The sequence below is a fragment of the Camarhynchus parvulus genome, chromosome 2 (genome assembly GCF_901933205.1).
Source record: "Camarhynchus parvulus chromosome 2, STF_HiC, whole genome shotgun sequence".
NCBI classification, from domain to species: domain Eukaryota; kingdom Metazoa; phylum Chordata; class Aves; order Passeriformes; family Thraupidae; genus Camarhynchus; species Camarhynchus parvulus.
In genome coordinates, this window is record NC_044572.1 from 76,277,807 (window position 1) to 76,297,236 (window position 19,430).

A 19,430-nucleotide genomic window follows, 5' to 3' on the forward strand; every position below is an offset into this window, starting at 1 on the left:
TAGGGGAAAAGTGCCTTTAAAGTACATTTTTGAATATCTGGAATCCAGTAGAAATTTTTTCAGAGGTCATCAAGTAATTAGCACTGGAGATCTTTTTTTTCCATAATTTAGAAAGATTTCAAAAAATAGAGGACTCTAATACCATGTTTTGAAAAATTGTAGAAAATAGATGGGCAAAGCTTTTTGAAATGCCTTATGCTGTAAGAAGCATCATTAGCACTCTACAAGAGCCATTTCTTAATTACCTTGGTGGGATAAACTGATAGCAATGCACAACATAATCCACAGGGACAAGGGACATAAGAGACTATAAGCCGACTCATAAGATTAATGCCATTACAAGTGCATTTCCTCTTGACTCTTTTTAGGTTTTTTATTTTTGCGGGTCAATTCCAATGTTACCCATTAGTTAATATTGTGGTTGGTTTTGGTTTGTGTTTTTTTTCCTGTCAGAGACACAACTCGCTGCGTGCATGACTCTGTGATACTCATGTGATTTTCTGCACAGAGATGGAAAGAAATAATAGCAATTGCAGTGTAATCGAGAGGATATTTTGAGGACTTTTTCCCCAAAGACTACATTTTCTAAGACCTACTTTCTTTACAGCTTGCTTCAGTATTTTCTTGTCAGAAGGCTATTTTAAAATATACAGTTATACCTTTATCTCGTAATTTTGTATTTTATTACACAAAATTGAATATTCATAAGAAAATAAGAAATGTTTTCCATAATAATTCAATTTATATGCTAAACATTGGTTTTAATGAAGCACTGAAGGCCCTGGATTATGCTTCTGAAAAATGCTAAATTTAGTTGCTCATTTTTCATTTACCTGAAAGACTGTTATCTCCATTTATCTCCTTTATGAGATCCCTAATAAACTAAGTAGCAGATGATCCTGAATACCAGTACTCAAAATACCATCCTGAAAATATTACACCTCTGTATTTTTGACTTAGTGTCTGCTATTTCTGTAACATATTCAGATCTAAACTTTAAACCTACTCTAATATCTGCAGTTTTCTCTTTAGCGATTGTGGTCCTTTTCATCACCCTAAGACGTGGCAAGAAGGAGCCTTTGATCATTTCAGAAGAAGATGTCCGGGAAAATGTTGTGACATATGATGATGAGGGAGGTGGAGAGGAAGACACGGAAGCATTTGACATCACAGCACTGCGGAATCCATCTGCTGCTGAAGAGCTAAAATACCGGAGGGATGTTCGGCCTGAAGTGAAGCCTCTGTCCAGGCATCATCCCTCCTCAAGCCTTGACAGTATAGATGTTCAGGAGTTCCTTAATCAAAGACTGGCAGAGGCTGATCTGGACCCCAGTGTGCCCCCATATGACTCCCTGCAGACATATGCCTATGAGGGTCATAGATCAGAAGCTGGGTCTATCAGCTCTCTGGATTCAGCAACGACACAATCTGACCAGGATTATAATTACCTTGGAGACTGGGGACCCGAGTTCAAGAAGCTAGCTGAACTCTATGGGGAAATAGAACCAGAAAGAACAACTTAGTTGTAATTCCCAGAACAGAGAAGTTCCTAAACCACTGGACAGATAATGACAACAATGGTAACAAAAAAAAAAGTGAATACAGTACTTGGAACTGAGTAAGTTGTATGCAGTTACTGTAGAACAAGTGCCCTTTTCATATTTGAAACTGGGTTCTCCAATTGAAAGAAAGTCAAATTTTGGAAAATACAGAAAAAAGAATCTATTGTCCCTTGTGTATTTATTTTTTTTTAATTGCTCATTAAACTGTCTGGTACCTTCTCTGCAACAACACCTAAAGTAAAGCCAAGAAATGACATTTTTATTACAATATGCGTAACAGCTCCAAGCTGCAGTAAGTTTATGGTCATGTCTGTCTGAGAAGAGCGCTAAAAAAGGATCAAATCTCTTGTGGTCGTGGTGTTGCATTTCTAGCTGTGCTCTAGGCCTTGTGATCCCAACATGAGGTTGACAATGAGGTTTACTATCAGCGTGAAAAGTGCTACCAGTCTGTTTCCTTTACAGAGGTGATAAGCCACACCTGTCCTCTTAAATAAATGGTCCTTTGATGATTTAATCTTATTGACTTAACAGGTTGCATTGAGAAGCTGTCATTTCGTTATGTCCTTCATAATCTTGTCATCCATAACCAGCTAACAGATGGAGGGCATCATTATTTGTAGCTCAAACACAGCTCTAGTCCATAATCCCAGACCTGCTCTGTTACTGCGTGCTAGAGGAACTGCTGTTTCCAGTGTTGTACTTTTTCTTTTTGTCTTTTCATGGGATCATTCATCTAAATGGAATAGGCCCAAAGTACTCTTTATGCAGCGAAGCAGATGAAGCATAGGCTTTTTCAATAAAAACAGCAATGGCAGCACCATTAAACTATGTGGTTTTTTGGTTCACTGTGCTTCACTTATGTCAAGAGCTAAAGCTTTTTAAATCTTTTGCTGATCTGAGTCCAGAAGCTACAACAGTCTGTTTAAAACCCAGAGTTCTTAATCACAATTTTAATTTGACTAAAAGCAAAATAGAGCTGCTGGTAAGACATGGGGATAGTGAAAACTGAAGCAAGGAGAATAAGATGATGATGCAATTTTCTTTTAAATTCAATCTACTGATATTTATTTCTCTTAGAGCATTTGCCACCTCAGCAGAACAAGATGGTTTTTCCCTATTTCAAGCATCATGGAAACAAGAGCATTTTAAGTCAGTGAAAAAATATACCATTACTGTGGTTCCTATGGATTAAGTAAATTGATTTCTTACATTAGTAACTTTGGAACATTGAGAAATGATAGTTCTCCTTAACATAGCAAACTGTTTAACACCTAATCCAGCAATTTTTTTTTCTTTTTTAGCATTGCAGCAGCAGAACTGCTAAACAGTTCTGCATAACATAGCAGCCTGATTAGCACCTCATCTAGCAGATTCAGATTTATCTTTTCCTTTGTTTGGAATTTTAAGCTTTTCTTTATCTTTCTGGTGATACTGTGAGAGGACCAGGAACTCATAATATCCTAAGAGAGATTATGACCTGTAATACTCATGATCACTATCAACAGTCCTCTGCTCCTAATTCTAGTCCACTTTAGGCAAATTGACTTCTTCCAGTGTGTATTTGATTGGAAAACTATCCAGAGTAGAAGCTGTGTACTTTTATTCTTAGCCTCTGCGGTCTGGTATGCAGAGTGATACAGATTTGTATGCTGCACTAGATTCCTCCCTCTGCATTTTAGGTGCCACTTATATTCGGCTTAGTAAAGAAGAGTCTATATTTATTGCTGATCTACTGTGAGCCACACAGGTGAACTAGATAATTAAGCCTTCTTTTCTTTACTCTATGGTTGGATAGGTCCTAGACATGACTGAAATTTCTGATCAGTTTACTTTGAAGAGATTTTTTTTTTCTCCTGAGATGTAGTTGACTGGTTTTGGTTTAAACAGCCTTCTGGAAAAAATAGCAAGTAGCTTTGTAAGCAACTTTTACACTCTGAAAAGTATTAGTTGTACTGTAATTCCAGAATTTTTTTTTTTGTACACTATTTTGTTTAAAATTTGTAATTACTCTTCTCTCTTTCAGAATCTGAACCCACATGAAAATTTAATAGGGAAAAACACCTGAACCCTAAGATATTCCGCTGATGATTTGAAAGTAGTTTAATAATTTGTGTTAATTTTTATATGTTTTTTATGAAATACAGAATCTTTTAGAAAAGCATTTAAGGAGGCATTCTTACTGTAGAGTGAAGTTAGATGCAGTAAGGGTTACACACAAGCTGAGAATGGTTGTCTTTTATTGTTCTTTTTGGGGTAGAACTAGGATATGTTTCAGTTTTGTCCCAAATAAAGCAACTAGTATTGTGTGATTTTATTAGGAGCAATTTTCTTTTTATTTAAGTCACACTTGCTTTATGCCAACATCTAAATTTTTATATTGTATGAGTAGAGTGTTAAAAACAAAATGTTTCAGCATCACTACTACCATAATACTTTGTATCACAGCTGCATGAAAATTGCATTCATTGTTGTATTATAGTTTTGAGAACTGGGTATTAGTTATCTTTATGTCTATTCCCTCTGGCCCTACACCAAAGCAGGGAAAATCAATTGTATTTTGTGTTTAAAGCAGTGTTTGTGCCATTGTTTGTTTTAATTTACATCACAGAATGTTCAGGCTTACAGGCAACAGAAATGCAGTGACACAAGCAAATAGTCACTCCTTATGCTAATGATCAGTTTAAGTTAATAATAACTCAGAGAAATAATATTTCCCTTTTTGCCATTCCTGGTGCTCTCTTTGCTGCTATACAGCACATGCATCATACCCCAGGAAACCTGAATCCTTTGAAACTCTGCAGGGTTATTGAGACGCTGCTTCTGTGATGCTGCGGTGTGTCCTGTTTGGTACGTCCTATCCACAGTGATGGCCAGATGTGCTTTTCTATCATGATATGTCTGCATGCTTGCTATGCTTACTGTGTTCTATTCAAATACACATCACAGTGTCGTGTTGTTTGCATGACAAATAACAGAATGTTAAATCTTCAGGGCCACAGAAGAAGGCCTCATAGTACAGAAAAAGTTTACAATTCTATTAACCCAATCTCATATTTTTTTTCTTTTGGTCCTTTGTATCCTAAAACCAAATTTAAACCATATTTGAGAAATTCGCTGTTGACCTAGATTCTATGTTGAAGTAGAAGAAAATTAACACTGGATGGCACAATCATTTTTGTAGCATTGCTGATTTAAACACAGCATATATTCAGTGAAAGTATTGTGGGAAACTTTTTCTCAGTTTATGGTTAACTCTGATTATATATACTATGCTTAAAGCTTTCATGGATCTTTTCTGTACTCATATTCTCAAATATTTTCCTATTAGCCAAAATAGTAATCCTGTTGCTGCTTAACAACTAAATGCTGAAAACTGCCAGTTTGACTTAAACTGAAAATACTGAGTAAAGTTAAATGGCACATGCAAAGTGATACTTAAGGGCTTTTCTATTTACAATTTGATTTCTACAACAACCATTCAACTAATAGTACATTTCCACCAAAATAATTAGCTGCATTCCTTCAAATAAACCCTCTTTCTTATAATGGTGAGGGCACTCGGTATGCTGTAATCTTGACAAGTCAAAATAATATGAAAAAATGGTCAATATAAGAATTGAAAAATGTGAAACTTAATTGTCAAACTAAAACCTGTCAAAAATGTAGTTTAATGCACTTTAAAGACAAGGAAGAGCTTGAATTCAGCTGGCGTTAGATTAAGATTCATACATTGAAAACAAATTAATTTGTTTATCAGTGTTACCTGTTATTACATACACATAGAATACTGTAAAAGCTGAAAGTAACTTCACTCTGTTATGCACTTTATTTTTTTGCATTCTTTTTAGAAAACTAAAATAACTGCAAACATTTTTGAGTTTTATTTCTAATTGATGCGATTGTTTAAATTGTGAACACTGAAAGAAAATGTCTGTGGGAAAGTATTATTTGTGGTATTTAAAAGGAATTACAAAATTTTTGTGGTCTAAAATTTTTGTGGTCTAAAATGATTTTTTAAATCATCCTTTAGAAAGTATAAGTATTGGACCAGTCTGGAATTAACCAAACTCATAAACTCACACAAGGGTAACAAAGGGAATATTTTGAATGCAAAGAAGGGTATGAAATTATGCTGCCTAGCGTTACTTTGTGGATTATAAAGTGCTAAGACCTTGTACTTGCAGTACATATAAATGGCACAGTGCATTCTAAGGAACATTATAAGTGTGTTACAAGTTTTGGGCCATTCTTATTTTTCCAAAGTCTCCAAAAATATATATTTTTTTTAACAAAAGAGTAATGTAAAGTATACCTCCTTATGCAAGTGTTACTGATAGAAAATTGTTACATTTTCTTTTAATAAACAAAAGGGACAAAATCTTTTATTCGTATTTTTCAAATAAAATGTGCTCTTTGCTATGGTGATGGGTTATTGTATTCCTCATCACAACCAGAATGTGTTATTTTGCCTTCACTCCTGTATTCTGTGCTCACCAAGGAACCAGAACATCTGCAGACGCTCCATCTTTATGACCCAGGTGTGACACAGTTGTATTAATGAGGCCAATGTCTGAAACGGTATGGGAATTTGAACTGGATCTGAAGTGCCTGGTATTGTCCCTTGGTTGTGCCACTATTTCAAAGACTCACATGATTATTGCTACAGATGGATAGGAATGGAGAGAGACACCAAAAGATAGTTTACAATAGACTGCAGTATAGCTGCTAAATGGTTCATTACTTTTACTTGTGGCAACTGTTCCTCTCCAACCATCACTGTCCTGAAACTGAAATACAGTGTTACAGGACAAATACATTAACCACATGAGTGAATTGGGGAATTGCACATCTATGAATCCAAATTGGTGGTAAAAGCCATGGTTGTTATCCCAAGTTGACACAGAAGGCAAAAGTAGACAAGGACATTTACAGTGCTCAAGCTCAGGCACGTGTAATGAAAGTGCACAAGAATAAATCATTCTTTCTCAAAGGAATTAACAGGCTTTATCAACAAAAGACATCTCAGAAAATAATGACACCATAGCTCACAACAAACTTGCTGCAAGCAAGGCTGTCTTTCCCAGACTGTCATAAAATTCAAATATGAAGTGAGGGTGGACAGGAAACAAAGTGGAATTTTCTTGTTGAACTCTGCTTACCCTACTTTATTGTCCATGAGTCAATTCAGATTGTGTACCACTATACTGTGCAATTTTCACATGTGCCTCACCACAAACATGGAAAAATAAAAAGATTGTGAGATAGTATTTGCAAGATAAATATTGTCAGCATGAATCTGAAAGCAAGTTCAGGGAGGTTTTGTGCTATTTGTTTTAGTTCTCAGTTGAAGTGTTAAAACTTTGAAAAGATTTTTGAGAAATATTTTAGATAATATTTTATATTCAAGATTGATTTTTTTTGTCTTTACGGTGCTTTCTATCATCTTATTCTGAAATTGATTTTTAGCTGATTGATTTAGATTTTTGTTTGGAGTCTATACTACTTCTATATATGTGGCAAATGTATCATTTGTACTTAGGTGCAAAGAGTCTTCAAAAGCTAGAACATTTGGCTTGTGAGTTTAGCAGACTTGTTCTGTGGGTTTCACAATTCCATGTAGCATTTTTTGTTCTTGCAACTCCTCACAAGCTCATCAAGGAAGTTCCAAAGATCCAACAGAATTTCCACACTAGCTGTCTCATAATCTGATCTGTTCTGGAAGTACATGCAACAGAGCTGATAGGCAGTACCTGTAGAAATATACTCATCCAGCAGATACCCTCAAAGCAAAAATGCACATTGAGACTAGCGCTCTTAGGGGATCATACGGCACAAAGACCTGGGAAGGTGATAGATTCCTAGCCAAAACTGAATAAAATCAGGGTCCACAGGAACTCCCACCAAAGTGGACCTTGTCATCAGACACGTTCAATGCTCAAATAACAGGTGAGCTCAATGGAAACTCTGTATATAGGTACATGTAAATAAGTGAACTGCTCAAATATCAGAACTGCTACTTCTTCTGCTAGAATTCTGAGCAGGCATGGGTCTGTCTTAATACATTTGTCAGGCTAACAGTGTCAACATAATTCTGAGGTATTCTGCAGTTCTTACACACAGCTTTACCTACCACATTAACTGTCTTGAAACAAATTGGATTGCTCTCTACCTTATTCTTAAGATTCTGCATTGTTTCTTTAAATCTGAGTTGTATCCTTGATTTAAAAGCAATTCTTTCCTTTATTTTAAATTCAGTTTATTTTCTGGAACCGGTCTGGTTACAAAGCACCTACAATTAAAATTCAGCCCTGTTTTGAAGTCTCAAGCACACACATCTAACAGCCAGCTTCATTATTGGATTTGAGCTGGGCAAAAATCAAACATTGCTTGTGTTTGAAAAGTAAAGCTCACTCTTACTAAAATTATTTTGTTTCTGCTAGTGTAGGTCTAATGATCAAAAACTATGCTTGAGGTGAAAAAGTGTGTGATCCTGATTATGTCATATAAACCACATGTGGATTTCTCAAAAAGAAGTAAACATAGCTCATAATCTGTACTACTTGCAAATTATATTACCTTTTTCAAAAATCAAACTTGCATTTTCCAGATAGTTTCAAATTTTCATCTGAGAAATGGTAACAAGGAGAATAGTAATTGAGAGATCAAAATCTTTTTAATTTCTGGCTGCTCCAACTATTTAAAAGAAGAAAACTTGAAAATATATTCCTTTATGATACAAATTGAATTATCAGCTCTGAAAAATAAGTCTCTTGCATATGATATTGGTAACAATAAAAATAATTATGTTACTGTTCCTTCTTACTTGTTTTTAGCAGTTTTTTTAAATTCAGGATGCCAAAGTATACCTTAAGTTTTGGCTAAATGGGTTATGTAACTGCAAGTATAGCATGTGATTTTCTGAGAGAAGGAAATTAAATATAAAGTAAAACTCTCAAATCTTGTATCTGAAGCAGAAACTCAGGCCATATAAGTGTGTCAGAGACCAACACCCCATAAACATATTCAATCCCATTTACTGCTAAAAACAAAAGGCCTCTAACACTCACTTGATATTTTGTCCTTCACAAATGACCGTTTAATATGTATTTGTCAATAGGGTTTGGTGGTTTTTTTTACTTTTTCTGTAAGACTCACTGCATTTTTTGACAAAATTTCTTTTTGTGATTTCCACAGAATATTATGAAATAACTTCTGTTGAATTTGATGGAAAAAGTATCAGGACAGTTCTTTGATAGAACTTCTCACCAAAATCTGCAAGGACTAATCAATAACTAACTGGTCAAAGCACTTTATCATGGATGTGCAAAATAGACTTCAGAGCAGGATGTTACAAGAGGATCTCCCACTTCAGCTATTTCTTGATCCTAATCCCACTAGAAGTTCTAATCCCATTAGAAGTTTCAATGAATTTTTACTGATTGTTTAATGATTATTTTTAATAAAAGAACATTCCTGTTTTCAGACACGATTTGTGGGGATGAGAGATCCTGAAAACATGACTTATACATTTTTTCACTTTGTATCCTGCTTTATAGTTCCTTTTTTTTCTTTTTTTTTTTCCCCTACCCTCAAATGCCCTCTTTTTGCACTGAGTGCTTGGAGCACTGCAATATAATAACTCAGGTTAAGAATATCCAGGGAATTTAAGAATTTATCTCTCTGAAAAAATGGAAATACTTTTCAGTGGTATCTGATGCCAGATGTACTAATCTTCATTTTTGTACCCTGGGGCAAACATTTAGATTGGACTTTAAAACAGCTGAATTCCTTACCTTTTTTCCTGCATGATATTCCAAAATTCAAAAAACTTTTTATTATAACTTAAAAAATCTTGCTGGTTTTTAGCATTTATATTGTCCAAGACCCTAGTGTCTAAGGTCACAGAGAAAATGATATTATTTCCCTAAGTAATTGCTTACTTTAAAAGCAAGATTTCTGATTCCAGTGTTACAAAGTAAAGACTTATAAGGGAGGAAAGAGAATTATGGGAAGTATGAAGAGCAATGGAAGGGTAGTAGAGTAGACAATAACCACAGGACAGATGTGATTACACAGAAATATTTAGAAATGCATCACGAAATGACGTACATAGTGATACAGGTCAGATTTTTCAGTGGGGTATTACAATCTTTATTGTAAATTTCATGAACTAAAATTGCAGTATTTTATGACTAGTCCCCTTCAAGTTAATATAAACTTAAGTTATATGTGATATAAAATTGGGATAGGTTAGGAAACACAGAAAAATATCCAGTGGAAAATGGCCATAACTAAAAGTTATTTATGTGGTTCTTATTTGTGTTTCTTTATATTATTCAGGTTATGCTAGTTTGGGTTTTTTTTTGCTGATATTGTGAATAACAATACTGGATCACTCATACACAAGCAGATTCCCACTGGTATGCCTAGGGTTTTGTCTTGTCAATTCAACGTGAATTTTTGAAAGTATTTCATTTGTTTTGCAGGAAGTTTTGGACTGTACTTTTCTAATGAAAAGCTGCTACACCTTCCTCACTTCTGGAGCAGGATTTTAACTTTTCTGATAAAGATTATAGATTGCAGGAAGAGTGACAGAAGCTACCCAAATGGCTGCAGGTGAAAACAGTCATGTGCCTACTTACAGGAATATATTACTTTTTGCCTGATTTGTACCCACACAAAAAATATTGTCAGAGCTCAGAAGGCATTGGAGAAAGCTGTGGTCATGATGCACATAAGAAAACCTTTGCTGACTCTGTTCTATTTCTTTCAAATCTAACCAAATTTAAGGTTAGGTGAGTCTAATATTACTTCATTGCTCACACTTTATTTAGCTTGTGTGAAAAAATAAACCCACAAAAAATATAGACATTACATGAAACACAGAACTTAAATGCACCGTACGTGACCTTACGCTATATTTATCTTACTATCCAAGCTTTATCCCAAAAAGGAAAAGGGGCAAAATCTTAGACTATCTTGGATGTCCAACCTTCACACTGGATTCTCAACTGTCAAGACAATGAAATAATAGTTTTAATGGGTGCATGCAAAGATTGAGTGTGTCAATTGAAAGGTGAGTGACTTTGGACAGCAGTTTACACTTGAACTCAAACTGTCTGTTCTCAAGTTATATTTTAGAAAGGAAGAACACCTTTTGATAAAATGGGTCAGATGACAGAAACATCCTAATTTAAGAGAGTGGAAAGAATACTTGGTGTCTGGTAGAGTTCTACATGACTCTGACAGCCAGGAAGATGCTGCTATGATGTGTTACTGTGGAAAAGAAAACTTTTGGCCTCTGAAAGGGAAAAGACTCTCCTTATTTTTGAGGCATTTTATGACAGATATTATCACTGCTTGAAAGGATTTATCCTGAATGTGAGAGGTTGTGATGGTCAATCTGTCTTTTTGCACCTTGGGCAGTTCCTGTTGATGGTGCAGGCTGCATGGTCCCTGCTACTGATCAGAAGAACCCCATTCTTGACAGACCTTTTAATAAGAGTATGATGGTAAATGTATTTGGTTCAAGAAATTGACATGAAATTCTGAGCATTTCATTTCAAGGCCACAAGTTCATATTTGACATGGAAATGTGAAATGTAAACATGGGTAGCAGTAAATGACTACTTTACAGGAAATTTGTTTCTAATCTCACTTCAGTGTTGGTACAGAAAACCACTATGATGGCAGTGCCAAAGAAATAGTAACTCAGTATGATCACCATATGCCTGTCTGCTCCTAGTTATTTTGAATCTCTTGTTTGACTATGGGGATTTGACAAGTAATCTTGTAACAGACATGTCCAAATTTTAGGTAAAAGTGTTATGTCTGTATTCAGCTCAACATTCCATTTATACCCTTGCTACATCACTGCTGTTGTTCCCAGATTGCAGTGGAACTAAAGAATTTATGGGTGATAAGGATCTGAACTTATTGCTGCTGAACAAATATCAGCTGAAATTTGCAGCCTCAGGAACCTTAACGTCTACAAGAGGTGATAAACACTCTCATCCAAATGTTGACAGAAACAATATGAATAAAAATAAAATAGATGATGTTTTGTAATTGAAGGCCAAGAGACAGATGAGCTAGGGAAAATATAAAATTGAAACATTTTTGAGAGAAGTGGAATAAATAACTTGATGCTGCTGGGTGGCCTGATATACCTGGTTATTCACAATGGAAAATTTATGGAGGAGCAAAAGTCCTTCTTACACTTTTTTCAAATTGATAAAGGATAACTACACAATGCACACAGGAAAGATGAATAGCCATATGGGATCCAGTAATAATGGACGTGAAACCACAGTTTGCTTATTGATAAGAAAGCTCTTTGTATATGCAATGATATGGAGTCAAAGCCAAATATTTTGTATGTAAGAACAGTACAGTAGAAGAAAACTTGTTCTTTGAGCTTACTATACTAAAAGCAAAATTCTGTTCCATGAAAAAGAAATGATGATGCATCTATAAACAAATATATCTTCCTGACTCTTTCATCGATTCCCTATCGGTTCTTAAGAAAATACCTTAATATTAGTAAAGCACTGATTTTTTTTTCCAGTCCAGAACTAGTTAGACCTGTTCATATATGTTTTCTTGAAATCAATCCTCTCCATATATAAATGTACTCTAAACAGAAGATGCTAAAACAAAAGCTGCAGAAGCTTCCAAGTCATAATTTCTCAATAACCTGGATCCTTAAATCTAAGTGATTTAGAATCTCAATTTTAATATTCAGCTTTGAAAATCCTGTTTTGTTAGGTACTTAAAGAATCTGGGGTCCAAAACCTACACATTCTATTTTGAAAATATTCTTAGAAATATTTTCAAGAAAATATTCTAAAAACTGCCACAAACAGCAAAATCAAGTGGGCATGGCAATTCCTAGGTATGCAAGTTAATAGTAAACCTAGTTTATATAGAAGGTTAATCGTCTAGGTTTTCTTGAAAGATTCAATAAGTCTTTGAATAAAGGTAATATGATTTTGTCATTTGGATTTCCAATAAGATTTTGATAAAACTCAAAAATATTTCATCAAACTTATAACTACATGATCTGAAAGACAGATTTGAGAACAGGAAAAAAAATGTACAGGGCTACTTTATAGGGTATGTCAGGGTAAAGAGTACTGCTAGGTATTTTTTCAGGGGGGAAGTTGTCTGATATAGCCAAAGATAATCTAGAAAACCCAATTGTGACTACTTGAAAAGCAATCAATGGATCATTACTGCATGAATTGAAGCTGTGGTTGAAATGGAAAAAAACCAAGGTAATGGGCAAAAGCAAAACCTACCCAAAAGGCACCTGCTCCTTGAATCCAGAATGAATTTATTCCTCATGGAGAATATTTTGAGTTGCTATTTCTAACTAAATATCTGCTAGGTAGTGACCAAAGCCAATATAAACAAATTTGGCATTAAAATGTATTAGGTAATAAGAAAAAAAAATTAAGAGTGTCATTATGCTATTTCAAAAATTCAGAGTGATTCCATATTTCAACTACTCGGTAAAACAGGCTAGCGGCATTCAGAAAACAAGAGAAACCACACAGAAATCAAGAAAATGGTTAATAGTTACAAAACAGCATGCATATCAGGAGTTTCTAAAAGTTAGGGTTCTTCAATATGGAAAAGAAATGAGCTATGGGAATAATATCTAACAAGTTAAAATTTTCAAAATTACAACTTACATGTGGGAAATAAATAAAAAAAACTACTATTATTATTTTTCACAATAGAAAAATGAAAAGAAAAAACTAGAACCTATAAAATAAGCTTTTAGTTAACAGATTTGAAATAAACAAAATGAGATAGCTTTTCACATGGCATACAACCCAGTGGTAAAAGTCAAGAGATGATACAGTCTTTTTTCCATCACAGATGTGGCTTTGGAAGTCACACAGCTGCATTTTTTTTCTTTAGCTACAGTGTTGTTGACCTGAACTATTGTCCTGCCATGCAGTTTGGAATACAAAGAAACCATCAATCAATTTCCAGCCCTGTAATACTTATCTGCATCCTCTTCTGCATCTTTTGAATCTGCCAGTCACCCAGTGACAGAGGTAGTTCATGAACCTTCTTCAGCTGACTTGGCTCATCCGTAGAAAATACCAGTCAGGAAAATGAACCCACAAGTTCATTTAAAGTCCAATGAGTTATGAAATGGAAGTCAATGAACTGCTGGCCTCCACTCACCCTGTACAGTCCAACGACTTCTATTATCCCATTCAAAATGCTCTGAAGTGAGTCATTACTTAATTAAATTACTGAGAGCTGAGATTACAGACAAACCACATAAAATATTTAGAGAATCATTTTTAAAGAGAAGCAGAAATGTGAACCACTCTGTTTCTCAACTATTAATCACATCACCTGTGATGCTCAGGGGGTTTCTCCCTTTTATGCATGAGACTAGCTGACAAAATACCTGTTGAGGAAACAACTCAGCTATGTGGTTTTTTTGGTATTAGGATGCTTCAAAGCCAATTTTGAAATTAATTATTCCAATTATATATGTTAAAACTTGAGAAATTCAGAGTAAACCAAACTAACCATTTAAATCCATCCATTGTTGAAAGTGGTAATTTAGAAGAAAACTTTGAACTATCACATCTTTTTCATCAAATATGACAAACTGATAGAAAGGAAATTAATATTTGAAGCATATGAACTTATAAATTTTACATTGTCCATGTAATAAGCAAACAAAATATTCATGTTATGCAGAAGGAAAAGACAAGTGTGGCCAAAGCACATTTTCTTACCTGCAAATTAGTGAGTGATTTTGTTATAATTACTTATCTTTTTTCCAGTGCCTAAACTTTTTAAAAAACCACTCTCAGTTATATTCACTGATAAAATTTTATAGGGCTTATGTAAAAAATAGACTGTTTTGCAGACAAAGAAACCCTGTTGCTTACTGAGAAAAAAAAAAGGCATGCATTCATTTAACAAAAGACAGTAAAAATCATATTGATTATGGTAAAATAGATGTATGGGACTGGGACTATAAATGGCTCTATGGAGGCCTTTCTGTGTGTAAACATATCAAATAAATACATTAAAACTTATAATTCTGACTTCCTCTTGCAGAATGAAGATTGCATTCTTTGCTTACGAAGAATTTACTGCTAATACACAAAAATTTTTTGGGGTATTGATTGTTTAGAAGTGACCTATTTCTTCTTTCCTTCTTGACCAGTCAAGCATTTATTTGTTTCTTGTCTTTAAAGTTCATCATTCTACCCAGGTTTTTGTCTAGCTTACAGCATTTTATTAGCTCTGTCAATGTTATTTGCAAATGTGGCAGCTACCACCCATGGTTAACAGCTTATTTATTTATACAGAAATTGCAGCAATATCCTGACCAAAACAGTCATAAAACCCAATTAGGCATAAGGTATGTAATGTGCTTCACACAAAATGCAAATGAAAATATTGATCATATAAATAAATAACTCTATTTCATTTATAATAGCTTGAGTATTCTAAGGTAAGAGCCTTATATTGCAAAGTTCTGCTTACAGATCCAGTTTTAATCAGCAAATCAAATCAAATCCCCCCCTCCCACAGAGTCACACCACACATACTTTCCCACTGATATACAGTTTAATTTTAAACATATTAAATATATGGCAAAATTACAAATTTGGTCTGAATAAATAGTAAGAAACAGTCACCTGAAGAGAGAAGCAGACTGATAGCAGAGCAGCAAATTTCATGCAGTCATGTCAAACTAGACAGGTTTTATTCTTGTACTAAAACGTTTCAATACATCATCTTTACTATTCTGTTTATTTGATAGAAGCAAGGTTGGTTTTTTTTTTTCCATCAGGTGGAAAATAATAGTCTTTCTGGTTGGTGATGCATACTAACTGACTGGGATATTCTTTCTTATCCATTTGGGATAACATTGGAGCTAGATTATTTCTGTATGATGTATTTATATTTATGTGTCTGGTAGGGCGCACTTAGTCAGTTCTGGGATGGCTCCCTTGCTCTACTGTTTCTGTTTCCATCTGAAATAGACTCTTTTTTTTTTTTTTTCTTTTGATTCAAAGATGCTACCCTGATAGCCTTCCTGGAGAAAAATTGTTTTGCATTACAAGATTTTGGGGGCATATTGGGGTAGAAATGGCAGTGGGTGGTGTGTGCTCCGAGGCACAAAATAACTGAGGTGACCACAGTTCTGATTTGTGTTTTAGTCATGACTAATGCCTCTACATTACCGTAGAGCCTTATAGAGCATACAAAATATTATATATGCAAGAAATATGACTGATGTGTGAGATTTAAACATTTTTTATTCAAAAATTTTCTATTTTAACCACTGTATATGAGACAAAATATAGATAATTGCCTATAAATCAAGTCTATTGTGTAAAAAGAGATAATGATGTGTTTTGTCCTTCTGTCCTGCAGAAGCACAGTGATAACCTGACCTACATCAGAAAAGTTATTCTTTTGAAGCCTAAATTTTGTGCAGCTTGGCATGATGAGCTACTTTTTGTATATTGTTGGATAGAGTGAAACTGCTTCCCAGCAGGGCAGGTTTTCTAAATGAATTTTTGCTGTAAATCACACATCCAACTGCAGTGTATTCACACTGTTAGAAAGACTGCACACTCTGTGAGAGAAAGAAGTTTCTGTATGAAGAAGTCACACAGTTCAGCACTTGGGAGTCATAGCTGTTGATGTCTTAGCATAGAATATAAGCATGAGGGAATAAGAAGCTCTGCTTTCCCATGCTCCTGGAGCTGAAATATTTGTTTATGTTGCTTGGCACTTAGACCTCTGCCTAATAGGAGACTTGATTTCATTTGTTAGTCTCAAGACTGGGTGCACAAGGTCCAGACTCCACTAATACAATTCCACTGGCTAGTTTTTATTTGTAAGTAAACTTGATTTTAACTTTCTGTATGCTTTGACTCTCAGGCATGGCATAAATATGAGCAAATAGGAAATCTAGAGCAGAAAAACACTTCCTGAAATTCTCTGTTTTTCTTATATTCTTCAGTTTGTGGAAAACAAACCATTAGCAACTCAAAGGCTTTCAAAAGTTTAATGATTAATTTTTGCTATCAAGTTTGGGCAGACAACGGCATACTGATTTATGTTAATGTGTTCTTATGCATTTAACTTGACAACCATGCACTGGGGTTGGCCCTGTCCCAGCAATGCTGCAGCAGGGATGGTCTCCATCTCCCCACAGCCCCACACTTCCTGGCCATAGGCACCACTAAGCAGCCATTCTCAGGCCCAAATCCTAGCCACTTCATCCAGAGATCAACTCTGCACCCCACCCTTGGTGTCAACGTCTGGACATCTGGACACAACAGAGCCATGTTTTGTCCTGATTTTAATTATCATTGCATTCCTTTTTCAGAGACTTCTATGTGATTTCCAAAAGACTGTCTCATCTCATATTGTCCAGGCTAACTTCTATAAAAGCCAATAAGAATGTTGCTGCCTTTTGGACTGCCCTTTGAATTAACTGTGCCTACAACTTGCATTCTGTAAAGTTATGAGTTCCTCCTGCTCACTGATCAGACAAGAAATGCCTTCAGATGATGGACCATTTGCCCAGCGCACTGGGTTTGTGTGGGCGGGTTTTGGTTGCAGGGAAGCTACAGTGGTGGCTTCTGTGAGAAGCTTCTAGGAGTTTCCTCCATGTCCAACAGAGCCAATACCAGACAGTTCCAGGACAAGGCTGGGCTAATTAGAAAAGGTGGCAAACCCTCTATGGTAACATACTTAAGAAGAAGAAAAAAAAATACTGTGCAGTTGTAATCGCAGCTGGAGCAGAGCAGGGTGAGAACATGTAAGGTGAATATCTCTGCAGACATCGAGGTCAGTGGAGAAGGGGAGAGAGGAGGTCCTGCAGGCGCAAGAGCTGAGATCCCCCTGTGGTCTGTGGTGCAGACCATGGTAAAGAAGCTGTCCCCCTGCAGCCCACGGAGGAGCACATGGATGCAGAAATACACTTGCAGTTCATGGACAAAATCCAGGCCAGAGCAGCAGAATGCCTGAGAGGAGTCTATGAACATGTGTGACACTTGTGCTGGGGCAGGATCCTGGCAGGGACCTGCCAACCTGTGGACAATGGAGGCCATGCTGGAGGAGGTTTCCAGGTAGAACATATGACCTAATGGTCCTGATGGACCTGAAGGACTGTGGCTTAAGGACTGCATTCCATGAAGTGCGACCCATATTGCAGCAGTTTGTAAAGAACTGTTTCCTGTGGTATGGACTCATTGGAAATGTTTGTGAAGAACTACCAGAGCAGGGGAACGACTCCCCTCCATCATCAGCAGAAAGAAACAACACGCAATGAACTGTCTGTAACCACTACTCCACTAGTACTCTGTCACTGAGAAAGGGATGGAGGGGAGGGTGGGAAGGGGAAATTTCTTAAAGGTCTTATTTTGTTTTTCGTTATCCTGATTGTTGCTAGTAATAAATTCAATTAATATCTGTAATTCAAGTCAGTTGTTTTCTGTGACAGTATATGATGAGTGATCTTTCTCTGTCCTTATTTCACCTTATGAATCCTTCCTTATATTTTCTCTCCCCTGTCCAAATGCAGAGGGGTGTGATAGAAATGCTTTGGTGGGTGTCTGGCATCCAACACCTAGCTATTCTTATTTTGTTGCTTTTCATAGCTTGAGGGCAGCAGATGTGATTTAATACATCTATCTCAGAGAATATATTCAATAGTTTTCTGCTTGGCAGGAAGGCCAAAGAGAACTGCAGAGAGGAAAAGTCATTCTCTCCTTGCCATTAGATTTTGCCACTCCTATAAACTTCAAACTGAATCTGAAGTAGCACAAACAGAAGTGTGATCAATTTCTCAGTATGAATGAAGATAGAGGAGCCTCTAAAACATAACGTGATAAAAATTATGACCCACAAGAAAAAACCCTCGGTATTGAAAAATTTCTTTGTACAGCCTTCCACAGTATGTGCAGGACAGAATCATGAATATTGTATAATATGTCTTTGGAACATAATACATGGTGTAATTCCTGAGAAAGTTGTTACTGTACATCACCATTTGTAATGGTGTTTGCCATAAGACAACATAAATTTTATTTCAGGCAGAGAAAGAGATACTATTTTCTTGTGTCTTTAATTGCTTAGAATATTGTATAAAATCACATGTAGTTTTGTGCAGAGAACAAGACATAAAAAAATTCTTTCTTTGGTCTATTTTAAACATTGCTTCCTTTACCTCATATTTTCCACAGAAGTGATCAAGGCTCAAAGAAGCTCTTGCAACACTTTTCAGATAGTTTCAGTCATTTTTGCTTCACTTGATGGATATTACTATTCCCATGTGTTGTGTTAGCAAAGTAGTCATGCAACACATTTGAAGCTTGAATTAAAAGTCCATGTTTTCCCCCTGGACAAGATTCATAAATAAAAAATATCTTCTCTGAATAGAATTCAGGTATTGCACTGAAGGGAAAAGACTTTATATGTTAACACAGTCAAGAGTCAACGATGCATAGTAAAATGGCTCCATGAGTGATGAAATTCAGATTTCAAGCTAAATTCTCTAACTTTCATTTTAAAAAAACTGCTCCAGTTCACTCATATTTGTTAGTATTTCTGTCAGAATCAATTCAATTTCATTATGCAAGTGTGCTGAATAAAAGCCTCAGATATATAGGCTGCCTCTCTGAACCTTAAATCATCATTAATAGCATTGACCCACTGCACTAGAGGAAATGACTTTCAGAACATTATATCTGAGAGACAGTGTTAGGTGACATCCAGATGCATCCATTTATCACTCACATACTTTTCCTCCCCCTAACTCTAAAGTTCATTCAGCAGGCTGTATCCTACTTCATCCTAGTA

The 19,430-nt window shown here is 35.6% G+C and overlaps 1 protein-coding gene across 2 annotated transcripts in view; it reads left to right on the plus strand.

Annotated features, from left to right (window-relative positions):
- Positions 1–4,679, plus strand: part of CDH18 (cadherin 18) — a 177,027-nt gene extending 172,348 nt beyond the window's left edge. For both annotated transcript variants that reach the window (XM_030943315.1, XM_030943316.1), the window contains one exon: positions 1,033–4,679. In XM_030943315.1, coding sequence (XP_030799175.1) covers positions 1,033–1,523 — 491 coding nt within the window. In that variant the 3' untranslated portion in view covers positions 1,524–4,679. The remainder of the gene's footprint in view (positions 1–1,032) is intronic.
- The last annotated feature ends 14,751 nt before the right edge of the window (positions 4,680–19,430 follow it).